The following is a 16765-nucleotide window of genomic DNA, read 5'->3' as shown; positions in this document are numbered from 1 at the left end:
CGGTAACAGTTTCACTAGCTCTGCATCTGGTATATATGTTGAACGAGCGTGGTGCGATCTACTCACAGCTGGACCTGGACCGAGCAGTCGAATTGTTGGTTGGTGGTCAAGTGGGGTCCATAGGAAGTGGTCTGATGGTCGCTGCGGCAGGTTTCGAAGAAGGACCCAGCGCTCTTGCGGGCACGTCAATGAAGTTCCAGTCGTCGATTGGGGTTGGACGGTGCGACCCTCCCCGAATGCAGGGGTCTCATCGCCTCTATCAAAAGTCAAAATTTCCGATGTGATGATTCCGTAATCCTTCGCCTAGAATCCGCAGCAGAGACTAATCCGTATTTTCGGCGGCTGCGATCCATGGCGCTTGCCCGTGCACATGGTTCCGGCGTTATTCCGACTACACTCCGGCGAGTGTCACTGCGCTACGAAGAAGAACTTTTGCCCAGAAGGAATAGGCTCGACAATCAGACCCTGACTATGCTGATTACGACTTTCCTTCTCTTTTCTAAGTACTTGTAAGATTCTTTCCACGCTCCTTTCTCGTCGGCTGAGGTGCCGTTCCTCACGGGGATCGGCACGGGGATCGGCACGGGGATCGGCACCGGTACTTCCTGCCTACTGCCTTCACTCCCATTGTCAGGCAAACGCAGCTGCCTCTTAATCTCTAGAATTCGACCTGGAGACGGAAACAATGAGCACCCAATAACAGCCGCCTTGCACTGGAAGCATCCACCCAGAGCACCAATTTGCCTTTCTTTTCCACCTTGAGTCTGCCATCCTCATCCATATACTTCTTCGCTCACATCAATCCCATCCAGCTTCACGTCCATTTGTTACACAGAACCCGCCATCGCTTGTCCCGCCCATTGCAGCATAACTCGCAGCCGTTATTCATTTCTACCTTCCCGCCCTAAGCCTGCCTTCTACTTTGCTCCGCACCTTTACGTTCCTCCCAACGTTTCATTCTATCGTGATCGGCAATCATGTGCGCAGACAATATTTTCGTTGTGGCTGCATATGAGAAGCCGACAATCGTAATATCCATCCACGGCGCGCCCGAGGAAGTCACCCACAGCGCTATGGCGTTGGCGACCGCATACAACATTCCAACAACGTGGCCAGCACTCAGCCCGCTCGGAGACGATGCCCACCTCAACAACCTCACCAAATTGGTTCAGACCTTTCCACCTGAGTAGGCCTCTATCACCTAGGTCCGCAAGTGGACTAATGCTTGTCTCGACTTGCGCAAACGCGTCACAAGCTCTTCAGTCTCGTGGATAGGACACGACCTACCTTCCATGACGTTCAAACAGATGTCCGAGTACCTCGTCAAATGTGGACTAGGCCTTGCAAAGCCCACGACGTTGCCCGCAACATTTTCTTTGCCCGAGAAGTGGGTGTTGTTCTTGAATTCCCTGACTGGGCTTTTGCTAACCGTTCATGAAGGTGAGAAAACAATGGCTTCGGCAGATTACGTCAACTATTCCCGAAGAAGACTACAGTAGCCGCTTGCTGGATTATGTGTACCGGAATCTACTGTTCTTGATGGCATTGTTTCTGGTCTATGTCTTTGTCATCTGTTTCATCTGAGAATACCAATTCACAGGAATGCTCTTCGTCGCATTGTTGGCATTCTTTTTCTCGGGCATTTGGCTCCGCCAATAATGGGACTATCCAGTAATTTGGATCAGGCGTCCATGTAGGTTGACAATTTCGACATAAGCGGCCCCGTCGGTCCGACTTTTGAGGTCTCCCGCAGGCGAGTTGGTGTGGTATTGGGTGCAGCTCGTCGTGCCAAGGAACAAACTGTGCGAGGAAAACCACTGGCTGCATGAGGCCAGGTTGTGGGAATGTTGGCTGCTAGGGTTTGCCAGATTTTGCTGTTGCGTATTACGATGTCATCGGTCCTTTGCCTGTTCGCATTCAGAGACCACAGAACGATGCATCCCAAGTGTAACTCCTCAATGGCCGACCTGGAGATACAGCGATTTCTTGTCGGGGCAGACACTGTCAACATAATTACGGCGACGACAGTATCCATAATTTTTGTAGACAGACAAGGCAGTCGTTCAAGCGATTTAGTTAGCTACGGACGTTCCACGTCTGACTTCAATGTTGTTTGAAGTCAATAGTGATTTACGGATTGGACGAGAAGATCGACAGGTATCTTGAAAGCGCCTCGAACATCGCCTTTTGGCTGTTCATTTCTCCAACGACCATTTTACTTTGTCGAGACGGTGAACGTGACACTTGCTTAGTCCAAAGAGGATCTTTTTGTGACGGATCGAATGGTGGCCAGGCCAAACTCGACAACGAACGATGAGCCAAGCCGAATATCGACAGGCCCAAGGTGACGCTGACAGTCATGGCACACATGACATACGGAATGTCACAATGAGGAAAGCCGGGAGATACATATGTTCACGATGTTTCAAGCTTCAGCCCTACACAGGACGGTAAAATAATGTGTAATGATAGCAGGGGAAAACGATGTATAAGTCAAATCATCTGCCCCCTAACGCACGCGCAAGACGTATTCTCACATCGGTTCACAAGCATCTCGCAATCAGTGCCTGTAGGCCTCAGAAGACCCCTAGAGCAGGAGCCAGAAGAACCCCTATCCGCGGCTGCCCGCTGCGCCAAGGCATCAACTCCAGTCTGCCGCCTTGGAGCTGCCCGACTGGCAATCGCGCAACAATACATGCCCAAATAAAGCCATATACCTCACCAACATCTGAAAGTATATTGGGATTGTCAGACACGCTCATTTAATGTTCCCTCAGCCTCATCAACCCATTATAGTTGCGTAGGTTTGGGTCTGAAGCTCTTCTATTGGGGTCCTTTCTGCTTCCACCCTTAGAAAAAGCCGGACCATCAGCACGCCTGGAGTCGTCATGAGTATTCGAAGGACAAAAGCATCTTGCTATTCATTCTGACATTGTAGTTTGATGCTTGGAAATGCGATATGCTTCATGGTCCTAATACGACTCGTCCTCGCAAAATGATTGTTTCACCCGCTGGAGATAGATGGGTGAAAAAAGAATCGCAATGGACAATTCCGTCACTTGGACTGTCGCACTTAAAAGGCCATGAAGCGATGTTCATTACCTCCGCCCCAAAGTGAAGAAGATTAATTCAAATCACCCGCAAGACATCATAGAGGCACCAACCGAAGCCAAAGTTGACCTTATACTTTTCCTCCGGTGATTATGTCAGCGTTTGAAGAACTTACCGCGACTGTGAGATTGTCATTCTAACACTATAGCCAGATTATCCAGCGCCTGTGTCGGGGAGACACTATAGGATTCGTGCACGAACATAAACTTCAGCGAAGTCGTTAAAGACACTAACGAGATATCAACAAGAGTTAAGGCGCCACAAACACAAGTCCTGTAATGTACTGATGGCATCGCCCATATTCAGATATCTTTGCAGAGACTTGCTTTAAAGTGTCCTCAAATGAAACCGGTGGGCGACTTTGCTGGTTCACTCGGTGGTGAAGGTGTTCGAAGATAGGATATGGGAGGATGAACCCTTCCTCACTCGTCTCCTCGGTAAGTACGTATCTCACCTACCACTGGCTGGCTGCAGACCACGTGACAGAATCGACTCGGTCGGCGGTGCGTATTGCAGCTGCTAAACCGATCTTGATGAGACACGGTTTAATGCTTGGAGCAGTGATTAATGTTTCTGCTGTTTTCTTGGAAGACATTTCAGGAAGAGGAGATGCTTCAGTTTGTTTTAGCCTTTTTGGTTGAGAGTTTTCTGGGCGTAAAAAGCCGATTGGCCTGTGTTGATGATGAGCTTGCGGTGCGCTTTTGCCTGTGCAAAAGGGAAGACTTTCGGGCCGAACAGTATGATGCAGAAGACATTTCTCCAGAACAGCAGCTACAGACACTAGATGGCGAGCTTCGAGTGCATTCGAACGTGTAACACTAACAGAGATCCTCGCACTACGGAGTTCGCCTTTATGCAGGTCCGTTTGATTGCTCGTACGGGCGGTGGGGAGCCTAGTAATATACCTAACCTCTCGTTCGTCATCACACAATGACTAAAAATGGACTGAGAAGCTAACTTAACGGTCATTTTGTTCCATGTAACGCAAAGCTTCAGGAAAGAAACCTGGATGCCTCTTATGGATTGGTCGCCAAGTGAGCTTGAAATACGAAGGGATAGATGCGAATATTGTGATCCGGAAGCTTCAATCAAGGGGAGCTTGGACCAAATCATGTCGTGACTTTCTCTTTTGGTCAAGTTCAATGCCTACATAAGTCTAGGGAATTATTTGTGAACCAGTTCCGTATTGTGATCTACGGGTAAACAGAAACAAGATCGCGATGCCACAGCCAAAGATGTATGTAGACACCAGTGTCATCCAGAGCACGTCCCGTAGATACCCTTGGGTCCAGCCCCGCCTAGCAGCGCTCTCCAGGTCGTCCACATTCAACATGTCAACATTCTCCTCCGTCAACACCTTCCAGATGTAGTCCCTATATCCGATTGGCCAGTCTGGAATGTCCCAGTACCTGGACTTGAGCCCACTTTGCCTCGACACCTGAACATGGGCCCTGACCCTCTGCAGTTGCTCCTGCGAAAAGCCAGTTCGAACTGATCCAATCGCTGTTTTGAAAGATGCCGAGGCGTAGTATGCGTCATCAGCGCACCAAAGCTGACTAGAGTTTGACGCGGGCTGGCCAATGGGAGCAGGAACGTCAAGCGGATACCTCCAGAACGTGTTGTCATGTAAAAGGGTGCTCAATGGAGCATCAATAAAGGTGTCATGATAAGCCTCGTAATCATCATAGCTTCGGTGATTGGGATCCAAGAAAGTAAATCGATCTAGAAGCCCCGTGCCGACAACAGTGACTGGGCCCGGCCAAATACCTTGCTTGGTCACAAAACCGGGCGATGTCTCGATGTGCTCAAATCGAGTCAGATACTGCTTTTTCCGGAGGGAACCGAGCTGCTTGACCAGAATTGGCCATGTCTCGGTAGCTTTTGTTTTGACGTCAATTAACAGAATGAGCGACGTGTTCGGGATGGTGCCAAAGACACCGCGAGCCTGCTGAAATTGTGTCACAGGTCCCTGTGAATTTTGGTGCTCCAGAATCTTCAGGAGTGGGTCGAGATACATCTTCTGTAAGGTTCGCTCGCTCGAGAGGGAGCCACGGTCATGCCCTACCAGAAGATCAAGCCCATCGTCGCTGAGCCAAATGTCTGCCTCCACTCCCACACAACCAGCCGCCAGGGCCGAGAACAATGGGTAAGGTCTCCAGTAGTCGTTGTGAGAGTGGCAGTTCCGAGGCACAACCGAGTGGGTGAAATCTTCCAGCCATTTAGAAATGCCATCAATTGACTTCCCATCAGTCGTGATTACGTTATTGGAGATGAAGTCGTGAGGCAAGACGACACCCATGGTTACAGGCTTGCAGACGAAGACCAGATAGTAAAGCAGAACTCTGGACCTCTGTCAGCAACACGGTCAACATGGAAGTGTCTGTGTATCCTACATCATGAGGGATGTTGCAGCGGCGACTCCGAACGTGAGTCCCATCAAACCAGGCACTACAGCCCGCGTGGCCGCCGAACCCCAGACGCCTTGTAATTTGCCCATGAATGACTCGACAAGGTTATGGGAAGCTCTCTGATAGACACTAAACTGTCTCGTCTGACTCTCATGGTCACCGCTTCGCGATGGGGGGGTGGATGACAGAGTCGGCGACTGAGGCCCAACGCGGCTATGGGCCCGTGATTGGCGTTTGATTCCATCGTTCATCTTCGGTAGCGTGAACATGAGAGGCATTGTGCGGTATCGGCAAAGGTACAGAGCCTGGTAGGTCTCATGAATATGGCACCACCATGGGGTGGATGTGCGATTTATCATCGAACTCCAAACCGGCGCTGCCTAATCGTATGCACGTATGCATGCTTAGTGATCTTGGGTCTGGCTGGCACGCAACGCCGGACTTCGGACCGGGTTATCTTTCCATTGCAGACAAGAAAAGATTGCCCCTGAATTCCACGCCTAGCTCGCTTAAATCTTTTACGAATTAGGTTATGTTTAAAGTTGGAGGGATAATGTGGAGTTTGCCAGGAGAGGCACAGCACATTGTGTGGATCATTATGGCGGATATTTTTGCCGGTCAAAGTGAGTGGAGGCTGCTGACCAACCATTTCAGCGATATCACCATTATCACATGACTGCTATCGCGTTTTGTTGCTTCTTCCTCTTCTAGCTGCTTTTATTTGTTGACACCGACGTGCAAAACTAACCATAGGCTCTAGCAGAGCTTCTAAGTCTTTTCCGAGGGTAGATATCAATGAAACAATACAGGCGCAAAGTTAAAAGATAAATTGGTCTAAAACAGCTGTTTATTTATGCAAGAAAGGTCAATTGGTGTTGAGAACGGTATGAAGGCCACTTCAAGCGCATGATAATCATCTCCGAAGCGTCCAAAGTCCTGAAAACAGGCAAACCACTACTAGCAACCGTCTTGTACATCAATTCTCAGATCTCATAATGATTGATGCAATTTGGGAAAAGACAGTGATCTTTCTGCCTCCTCATACTGATGACGTGGTTGGATGAGCGTCGACCCGCTTAGCAAGGGCCAGTGTTAGGGTCGGCACTGGAACATGTCAGTTCAATACCTCTGAAGTGTAAAACGTTTGAGAGAATTTTATACCGAGGTCTCCAGGCACCCTGGTTCTCTTCCCCGCCAAATCTGCAGTTATGGACTTGGCTCTGAATGCGTTGCACGCAGGTGTTGTAGTCAAGCTGACGACTGGGGCCGCCATTGTCTCCATTTCTCATGCGGATGTTGATTCTCTTGTTGCTGCCAATGTTTTCGCAGCCGTATTTGTTTTCTCCACCCGTGAACCAGACGTTTTCCCAGCGGCGACACTGATTCTCAATAGCACGGAGAGCATTATCCTTAACATTGTCCCAGTTCTCACCTCCGCTGTAGCAAGCAGATGCTAAGGCTGCGAAGGCAAGGACGGTGGTGAGAGAAAAACGCATGATCAAAGATGGTGTAAGTGATAGATGGCTTCGAAATTGTCTGCAGTTTGATTGTGTCGATAAAAGAGATGAGGAACCGGTCCAAGGCAACAGCGAAGTGTGTCTACTTATAGTAGTTCCCAACGCTATACATCTTCAAAGTCCTGAACAAACGAAGGTCATTGACATCCTTCCTAATTAGCACATGAATGATGGTACCATCCCATGGAGAAGTTGTTGAGCGGCACAGGCGGAGATACTCGGATGATTGCCCAGTTTTTCAAGGTTCCAAGACCAAAGGCTCTAAGCCCGATGAGCTGACGGCCAGTCCGACGAGAAGTCCTGAGCCGGGAAAAGAGAACAATCACCTCCAACAGCAATTGTGTGAAGAATAGATACACGTAATGTTCAGTTTAGAGACCTACGTGCTTTGGAATGTGCAGCACCAGCTAATGAGCTGAAATGCTAGGTATTTGAAAACATTTACTAACGCTCAGGACAAGATTTCAGACTTAAATTTCAACAAGCTCCTAATATTGCTTCATTTCTGGCATTTATTCCAATATGTTGCAGCCTTCTGCATGGCATGACATAAGGATCATGGGATTTGTTGGCACTTAGTGACATGCACCAAGGTATAGGGTGATAGCCTAACTCTGCAGCAACTGAATTAAGCAGAATGAAAATTACACATCTTAGTTGAAACAGAGTTCAAATACTTCAGAATTTCGTTATATTTGAGGCCAATATCCAATCTATAATATCAGCTTTTTTTATCATGTTTTGATGTGGAATGTCTAAGTTAACCCTTTGCGAACATGTTGCGCGTTGTATCTAAGACCACCCGTTGAAACGAGCTGGCAGCCTGAGGAGTTAGTAATCCATCACTGTTTAGTGCAGTGTACGCACTACTCCCGCATATAATACATCAGTGAATGACTAGATCACAATCATCACTATCCATGAGCTCGTGCTGGCAGAACCATCGCGCTACATTCAAAATGTCTTACGTAAGGATCGTTGAATAATCCACAGACGATCCTGGTCAGTTATTCTGCTTGTAGCTCCACTAAAGTCCATTTGAACGCCCACACTAATTTGAAAAACACATGGTGTGGGGATGGCGGCACTTCTTCCGACTGGATGGACCCCTCAAAGCGATCCTCGCGGCCACGCTTGGCTATCTGTCTCTTCCCGTCCCGTCCCGCCCCCGTCCGCGCCCGGTTTGTTAGTGATGAATATGGTCGGATAAAAGGACTGAGAATCACCAACCCCACAACCCAAGCGAAGTTACTAACCGGCCCAATGGCGTATTTAAGAGCCAACAAGGCCAAGCTGGGCTTCGGCCATAACCCCGAGCCCCGCATTCTCGGCATGGGTCGCGGAATCTTAACGATTGGTTGGATCCTGGGCATTCTCGTATCCTGGAACACTTGGCCAGCAAGTTCATAATGGTACAGGCCCTTTTGCGTCTTGCCTAAAAAGCGGACTCCAACGACACCAACAATGGTCTCATTATGGTACAGCCCCTCTTTCATCACCGTAAATGCGGCCATGCCACTCTTCCTGACCAACTTGGCAAATGTCGCCCCAACTCAAAGGCGTTATCTCTGCTCCGTGCTTTGACCATTTGAAGTTTTTGATGGTTCGCACCCCTGTATCGTCCTGCGGGGCCCAGTAAACGACTTCGGTCTGTCCCATGGCCCCAACAGGAATTCGTGCCAATTGCTTGGGGTTGTTCTGTTGTTGGAGTTGAATGGTGATCAAGTCTCCAAGATGGGGATAGAACCATGTCAAGTTCCACCAGTTCTCCAGCCTCCAGGCTTTCATGCCGGAAATGTACGCGTTGTGGTGGATCCCAACCGGAGCATCTCCGAAGAAGAGGTCAGTGTACAAAGGCACATCCGCCCACGATAGCCCATTTCCCGGGAGAGGGCTGGATGAGCCCCCAAGACCTGTTGGCGTGCGAGGGACCCTGACTGGTTCTGGAACCCCAGCCTCTTTCGAAGCCTCTCGGACAGCGCCTCTGTCGGCCCATTTGACAAAAATGCCTTGCTCCTCAGCAGAACAGGTGGGAGGCATCGTGCTGAAGTTGTAGTCGAGACCGATACCAAATTCGAAACGTTCTCCATCGAGAGTTTTCTTTCCAATCTTGACAAGTTCCCGGGCTTCGCCTCGTAGGTTGCCAATTGTGCGATTATTATCGGAAAGCAAAAGGCTTCGAACCCACTCCCGCCACATCTCTTGTTCTCCAATGACCTCTGCGATCAAGGCTTGGTCGCTCCACAGCTGTCGTCCTTTCTGCGATACTGCCTTGACCTTTTCTCTGCATTTTCGAAGTGCAGCCCTGAGAGGTCCTACCTCGCCCATGATCATCCCGCTATTCACACACCTCGGTCGAACCTTCCTATATCTCCTTGCAGAGTCCGCGTAGGAGTCAATCTTGTCGGTGTCTTTCCCGAAAAAGTCGTCCGGTAGGGGTGAGTCTGGCCAGTAAGGATAGTTGGGATGAGAGCCGGACTCCGCGCCTGGTTGGCAGTCCTTGGCGGTGGTGATGATGATGTTTTGCTGTGGCGGGGCGACAGGGAACTGCGGATCGTAGCCGGAATCCGCCCATAGTTGCCGAACCCTCGCATCCGATTTCAAGTTGGCTTTGTGAAACCTTTCTAGCAAGGCCGAAGGGGGCAGTTGAAACCATATGTCGTAGGCGTCTACCAGAAGCGCCACGTCCTTGTCAGCGTCAGGCCTTCCTTCAGAGAGCTCATCAAGAGCGACGAGAAGGGACTCAAGCTTGGCGATATGGGAGCCTGAAAAGTGCCAATCTGGTCTGTTAAACTCTCCGTTCCAGTTCAAAATGGTAGGCATTGGGTACCCTAGGGCCACTGCAGAATGCACGACCTTACAGAGGTTTATGCTTGGCCCATCAGCGGGCATGAACAAGCGCAGACGTCGGTGACCACTGGGTGATTCCCCAAAGGTCGATATGTTGAGCACTTTGAGCTTCTCATGGAGGTCCCAGCTATCGTCGGAGTCTCTTGGCCAGACGCTGTGTGCTTGGTTGAGCTGTGAATGGGCAATATCAGTACGCAGGCAAGAGAAACCGGATGGTAATGGAACGACAAGGGATTGCCGGCACATTTCCGGCCGTCGTAATGTCTTACCAGAAAGATCAGACTTGTCAGACCAACAAAAATAACCAGCGCTGCCTTAGACCGTCTCGCAATCTTTGGCAGTGCCATCTCGCGCCGTCGGCTAAAGGTGCAGTATCCCAATAGATACCCAGTGAACCCCTTTCGCTCCAGATGAAATGGGCCAGCACTGATGCTCTTCGACGTGTGTTCTTAGAAAGTAGATGTGTCATGGAAATAAGGTTCTGTTTGGAATGTTAGCAGAGCACAAATTCGAAGCCGATCCTTAAATTACCGTGTTGGAGTGTCCGTAGTGTGCGGTCAACCCGTTACAGAACTTATACAGAGATAACCACATACTCTTGGGAAGTGACGTAAGGCAATGACTAAAATTGAGTTGGGGTTTGGCTGCCCGTCTGGCAGGCTCGTCCCGTGGTTCCTGTAGCTAGCTCGTACTCGGGGAAAAGGTTGCTTGGCGACTTTGGACCCGCCTGGAACCGAGGGAGCGGTTTGCAGTCCGTGACTAAATGTTCTGACGTTCTCATCCCGGCCGCCTGTTGCGGGGCTTAGGTAAACAGGTTGGAAATTTCTCGTCATTTCGCTTCTGTTGGTGCTCCGCTGTCCTTCTGTGGGTAAACAGAATGTTTGGCCGTCTTAGGCCACTACTCCGCCCTTGGCAGAATAGGGCTGCCTCTTGACCATTCTAACAATCATTTTCCAGGCCTCAGACACTGCTCCCACTCACGACTTGGTTCTTTTCTCGTGGCCTCTTCTCATCACTTAGTTTAGGCAAGCTTGCTACATATGAAGATGACTTCAAGAATGGGTTGGAGCAACGTCAACACGCCCGACCTCGATCAATATGTTTCGCGAACATTTCTGGCTTTTGCGCTGATAGGTACGTCCTTCCTTGGTTCTGATGGTGGATTTTGTAATTCCTGACGGTGCTGACTGACATCTTCACAGGCGTCTCGAATGCGGTTCTCCTTCGGATCAGCTGTGCGGCCAACTATCTTATCATTCCGTATTCACAACCAGTAGTTCTTCTACTCGAGAACTGCCCGTCTGCCATTGCCAAGATACTCCTTCCATTTGTCATCGAACGCATCCCACGCAATATTCGCCTTCTTCTCATCACCGCAACGTGGCTGATCATCAAGATCGTCGTGTCTGCCACTCCCCCGAACGTACTGCCTCCGGTCCGCATCTTCACAACGGTTTTGGCCGCCGTCTCCTCAGCCACAACTGAAATCTTTTGTTTGGATTTGATCCAACAATACGGGCGGATAGGTCTTATCGCCTGGGCTGTGGGCACGAGTCTCGGTCATATAGCCAATGCGACTTGGCCTTTGGTGTTGACATCTTATGCGGGCATGACACTACGGGAAGGGGCCCGATACATACACCACCTCATCGTCATAATGGTGTTGGCCTACTTCATGATATTGCCGCAAAGCTCGCCCATTGTCAGTCAAGGGGAGCTGAGCATGGACAAAGCAGCTGCGGGAGGCTACGATGTGAGGACATCGCTTATGGGCAATGTCCCAACTGTGCAGCATAAAGGTTTGGGTAAAGTCAAACGCAAATCGAGAGCAATGCTGGCTCTCTTGAGTCAGGCTGCTCCCATTTTATTTCTAGTCGCTGTCGCTCAAGCCTTGGTTTCCCCCGGATCAGCTCTTGCCCTTGATGGGTCTTCGTTCTCCTCGCTCCTGTCGTGGACCTCTGCGCTTGCTCTTGCGCTCCACTTAGGAAACTTGACAGCGCGGCTATCATCAATATCGCTTCGTCTCGGAAGCCATAGAGTTGTGTTGATTCTGCTGGCTTGGACGGTCGCGTTGTTAGTAGCAGACTCCGTCTTCTTCCTCGGTAATAGCTGGGTAGTGCTTGGGGTTGCATTGTGTTCCGGATTGCTAGGAGGCGCAGTGTATGTGGAGGTTTTTGACACTGCTCTGAGGAAGGTTCCCGGCGAGTCGCATGCACTTTTGTCCATAGGTATCATTAGCGCAGCTGAAGTCACAGGTGTTTTGCTCGGCGGAATCGTTGGATACTTCTGGGAAACTTTAGTCTGCAACATCACCACAGATGAGGAGAGGTTCTGCCATAGATCAGAGATATGATAGCAGTAGTTGAAGAGCAATAGATATGCCTTCTACGTATTTATATATCACCTAAGAATAAGATGTCAAATTTATATCTACATAGCGCTCAATGTAGAGCCCTTAAGGTTTAAGTGTGTTTGAAGTATACTGGAAAGATGGGCAAGCGGCTGTTCCTAATCTCGTTGACTTGATCCCCGCATACACTGATTCTGTCAGTCCAACGCTGGCATGAATTTGGAATCAATCACAGCCCAGATTGCGGACCACTCTCAGCTGACAGACCTAGACTTTTATACGAGGCATTCAAGGAGAAGTCCAGAAGGGTTTCGTCCCAAGTTCGAGCATGGAGTCGGAATATTCAGACGTCATGCGTGCTGACCACTTCAACCCCTTTGATGAGTGGCATACTTGGAACCGAATCAGGGGTTCCTGAGAAAGACCTTTCAAGGAACGAGCTGACATGCTGTGTGAGTTGGACAATTTTGATCAGAAGCAATCCCATCTATTCCGCAAAGGCAGATTGTGATGTCCAAGGGACAAGAGGCGTCTCTGCAAAGGACATATTCATTACTGATGCAACCTTAAGCACATGTAACAACCCAGGCAAATTAATTTACCGACACGCTAGCTCAAGAAAAGGTTTAATCAGACATAAAAAATGCATCCCACACAGGCAGCGACGGCAGCGATGAACAGAATCTCCCACCTAGAACAGTGATGGCTGTGATTGAGCGCATCTTGAGCCACGGGAGTGTCTGGGTATTAGCTGTGTAAAACCGCCCGCGCAGCTTGCTGGAACTCCTACTTCCCTTCAATTGCTTTTTCCGTATTTTCGTGTGGCAGGTTGCAACCTGCAGCCGCACCTTTTTGACTATTGTGACCCTGAAGGGGAAACATCTAACACCTAGGATAGCACTTTACTACAACATTCAATCGTCAGAAGATCGTTAACCTATTAAACAATTTTCCGTTAACACAGTCCTGCGGCAAAGAGATAGTTTTGGGGTTGGTGTGAATATAAATGTATTCAATCATCTCACGAGATGCCTGTTATGAGCTGCCGTGTCGTCCGACTACATCGATAGATTAGCTGGTGCAGAACGTGCATCTGACCAATTGACTAGGCCACGCCTTATAGAAACGTTGTCGATGATTGGAAATTCGTTCAGTGGGCGGTTTCTCAGCCTGTCCGCCTATTGCAACTCGGAAGCTCCCTGGGTTATTAGCTGAAGCTAAGCGCTTTCCACTGTTTTCAGGTTCGCACTAACCTTCGCCCATACCCTACTCAAGAATCCGATATCATGTCGCCATGCCTCCTTACTTTACCTTGATTTTCCTCGTCCCACCTTAATAAAGCTGCTTCGCTGAGCCTCGCTTTCGCAGACGGGAATCAATTCTCCATCGGATACTCAGCTACAGGATTTCTACCACAATTTGTTACGCAACTGCGCTGAACTTCCACTCTCTGGGCTTGCGGGTTTCTTGAAGGCAGATGCGCCGTGTCTGTTGCCTAAATTAACATACCCGTGAACCTCTGTGGGTCACTTCTTGTCAGACACTGTGGTAAGGTTTGGGAGTTATTGGGTTCTTAAACTCTGAGGTACGCATTCCCAACCTCAACTTGCAGTAAATGGTGCTTGTGAGATAGATTTTGCCCTCGGTCCGATTAATTATTAAAGCCTCACAGTGTGTGCTCTGGCATTGGATATTGAATGATGCTATGTAACTCTTCAACCGCGTGTCCTCTTTCTTCCTGTAACTACCTTTCTATGTTGCGGCAAGGACGCTTTCAAGGGAAATGTGCACTATTTGGCGTATTGGTGTCAACCATTGTGGTCATGTTTGTCTGGAGGGTCGTCGTAGTGTCGGACTTCAGTGAGCGTCGACCCTTAGCGACAGGCTGAAGCTCCTCCACATGCACAGAAGGCTTCGTCTTGCTGGACTTTGACAACGTGCGCCTACTGAGTTCCAGCAGCTTTAGGAAGAGCCTCCATGCCAGATGTCTTGCAGCCGGCATGCAGGCGACCGCAATTCCAACGCAGAGCTCGATATGGGACCAGATTACACCCTCAAGTAACTCAGTGTTACGACCGCTACAGTTGGTCACTGTAGGATTGTAACTATATAATGCAGAACAGGGGATAATGACAGCGGATTTGTCATTAGCGAAGCTTTTGCTTTGTGCCACAGTTGGTTGCCCTGACCCGCTCGTAACACTCAGCTGTGGAGATATTTGTTATTATCCCAGTGGAACGCTATTGAACAGGGGTACTCACTAGTAATGTCAGGTGTCTTCGCAAAGTCTAGCAGGCTCTTGATCCGAATGATGCTGACAATAGTGAGGCTATGGATTGTCAGAATGATGGCATATCCAGGAAGAAGAGATGCGAATGACTTACAAAATCCCAAGACTGAACATGGCCATCACGCTAATTTTCCTCCTGAGCGGCAATTTGAGTTTGTATATCTGTGTGAGTGGAAGAATGAGCATCCACACGTCCAAGCAGACATTGATGGTGACGTGCGTGAGTACAATATTCTGTAGGCTGAGGCATTTACCCGCATGCTCACCATCCCAGCCGTTCCAGTAGTGTTGTATAGGTTGGCACTGGAAACTACTGAGCAACACAAACAAAGTGCATATAATAAGGTTGAACACTTGAGTTCTCCAGAGGACGGTCCGAATAGAGCTCATGTGGAAGACTCGGAGATAAAGATAGAGTATCGATGCTTTGATCAATGCGAGGTTGACTATGTGAAAGAATTGTATGATGAAAACAAGCTGCTCGTGCCGATTGTTACTTCTCAGGTCCTTCAATGATTGAAAGGGGGAGATGAAGCTACCTTCAGAAGCATAGTCACCTCATCCGGTTGCAGAACCCATATGTCTCGTCCGAGGCCGTAGGAGAACACTGATGCAAAGGTAAGCCTGAGTTTCAATGAAGATTGTCCACTGAGAAACTCACTGATGAGGACCAATGCGGGAAAGGGTATGAGTAGGATCTGATTGAATGAGAAATCGGGAGGCCAAAGGATGATTCAAGTGATGAAACATACAAATGCCAGGCTGACAGTCGTGTCTTCAGCGCCCCATGGCATCAAACGGAAGGCCCAACTAGCCAGGCGAATAGCCATGAAAATAACGGGTAATATTATTAGGTATCCTATCGTGTATCTTGCGCTATGCGTCTTATCCGTTGAAGGGAACCCGCATGCTGACCACGTCAGGTTTTGGAACAGCTGCAAGAGAATATTAGGCGATTGATCCTTTGGATGGAGACGAAAACGTTGCGCAAGAACCGAAGACATACTGAGAGCTTCCTTGATTGTGCAGCCCTTCTGGACGCACTCTCCTACAAGACCGTTGAATGTTGAGTTAGTGCACAGGCATGTCGTGTTTTCGATCGTGCAAGGAGACTGCGGGAGGGCAGTGATGGCGCATGTGACCTGCCGCGGCGTTAATAAATATCGGCTACACGTTGCCTTCCACGACGATGACCGACGGATTGACGAACAGCACAGGCGGGGGCGATGGCCAAAGCATCGGTGAAAGGAGATGCAACAGTCAGCCTGACAGCCCCAGTAATCAACAGAATAACGAGCGAGAATCGCATCTTTCAGTTTGCGTCAGAAAGCAAGGAGGAGGGAGCAAAGGAACTGTGTGCCGGCAGCTGTGGGATGAGTTTCATTGTTTAAAACCCATGGTTGCTTGGGTTTGACGGAAACGTCCAGTCAGAGTCGCCACACTTGTGGTCTTTCCTGATAAACCAATGCCGATGTTCCTTCGCGCGGCCGCAAAACTGCGTCCAAGGGGGTAGTGTTCTCTCGTCTTTCTGTCGTTGGCGACTCCTATGTGGTTTTGAAAGAATGGGGGCCACTTTCGTGCTGCGAACGTGGCGCGAATGGCATGCAGGTGTCTCAGACTCGAGCTGGTCCGAGAAGGCCTAGACTATGCAATCGGTATTTGTTCTAGCGCCTGACTTTCGGGACGGCTGGAGCACTATCCGTTGGCGGGGCGCGCGCGATCTTAATTGAAGTCTTGACCGTCATCGCCACGGTGAAGTGGCATAAATAGGGATAGGTACAGGTGGCCTCTATCCAGAGACAAATTCCTCAATTGAGACGCATTAGATGCCAATGTATCGAGCGATACAATCCGTGGCAGGATTTCAACGGCTACTTTATTTGAGCCAGTGAGTTTCTGCAAGCCATCTGCCTCACCAGTGACGCCCTCAACTGCTGTGGCATTCTTCGCTTGACAAAGTCTGGGGGCGTAGTGTGATCTTGGATTGTTGAGCAGGACGTGAATAGAACGGCGGTGGCCACTTGGTTCACCGGCGCCACTTGCCCTCTGCCACAGAGCTATCATGACTTTACGAATAACATACTACTTGTGGAAATTTCAATAACTCCGCAAGTCGTCATAATGAAGTATATTGTTACCTTGTCAATATCATTCATTTTGGTGTGGAAGTGCCCTGGCGATGTCTTCGGGGGTTGCTTTTGCCACTTCTGTCAGTCAGCACAACGGCTGCGGTTGTCGA

The 16765-nt window shown here is 49.4% G+C and overlaps 3 protein-coding genes across 3 annotated transcripts; all 3 read right to left on the bottom strand.

Annotated features, from left to right (window-relative positions):
* Nucleotides 1–4267: 4267 nt before the first annotated feature.
* CGCA056_v009029 (Altered inheritance of mitochondria protein 6-like protein) lies at nt 4268–5608 on the bottom strand (the record flags this gene model as incomplete). Its single annotated transcript, XM_037324276.1, has 2 exons — nt 4268–5453; nt 5505–5608. The coding sequence occupies 2 exons, from the start codon at nt 5606–5608 to the stop codon at nt 4268–4270; spliced, it is 1290 nt and encodes a 429-aa protein (XP_037176848.1).
* Nucleotides 5609–8509: 2901 nt separating this feature from the next.
* CGCA056_v009028 (uncharacterized protein) lies at nt 8510–9928 on the bottom strand (the record flags this gene model as incomplete). Its single annotated transcript, XM_037324275.1, has 1 exon — nt 8510–9928. One exon carries the CDS (start codon nt 9926–9928, stop codon nt 8510–8512), a length of 1419 nt encoding a protein of 472 aa, XP_037176847.1.
* Nucleotides 9929–14383: 4455 nt separating this feature from the next.
* Nucleotides 14384–15356, bottom strand: CGCA056_v009027 (uncharacterized protein; the record flags this gene model as incomplete). Its single annotated transcript, XM_037324274.1, has 6 exons — nt 14384–14442; nt 14498–14565; nt 14621–14829; nt 15066–15133; nt 15188–15224; nt 15279–15356. 6 exons carry the CDS (start codon nt 15354–15356, stop codon nt 14384–14386), a joined length of 519 nt encoding a protein of 172 aa, XP_037176851.1.
* Between the last annotated feature and the right edge of the window lie 1409 nt (nt 15357–16765).

Source organism: Colletotrichum aenigma (assembly GCF_013390185.1).
Source record: "Colletotrichum aenigma strain Cg56 chromosome Unknown KSG_Cg56_contig06, whole genome shotgun sequence".
Lineage (NCBI taxonomy): Eukaryota > Fungi > Ascomycota > Sordariomycetes > Glomerellales > Glomerellaceae > Colletotrichum > Colletotrichum aenigma.
Note: the sequence above shows the minus strand (reverse complement) of the source record. Positions and strands in the feature narration are given on the sequence as shown.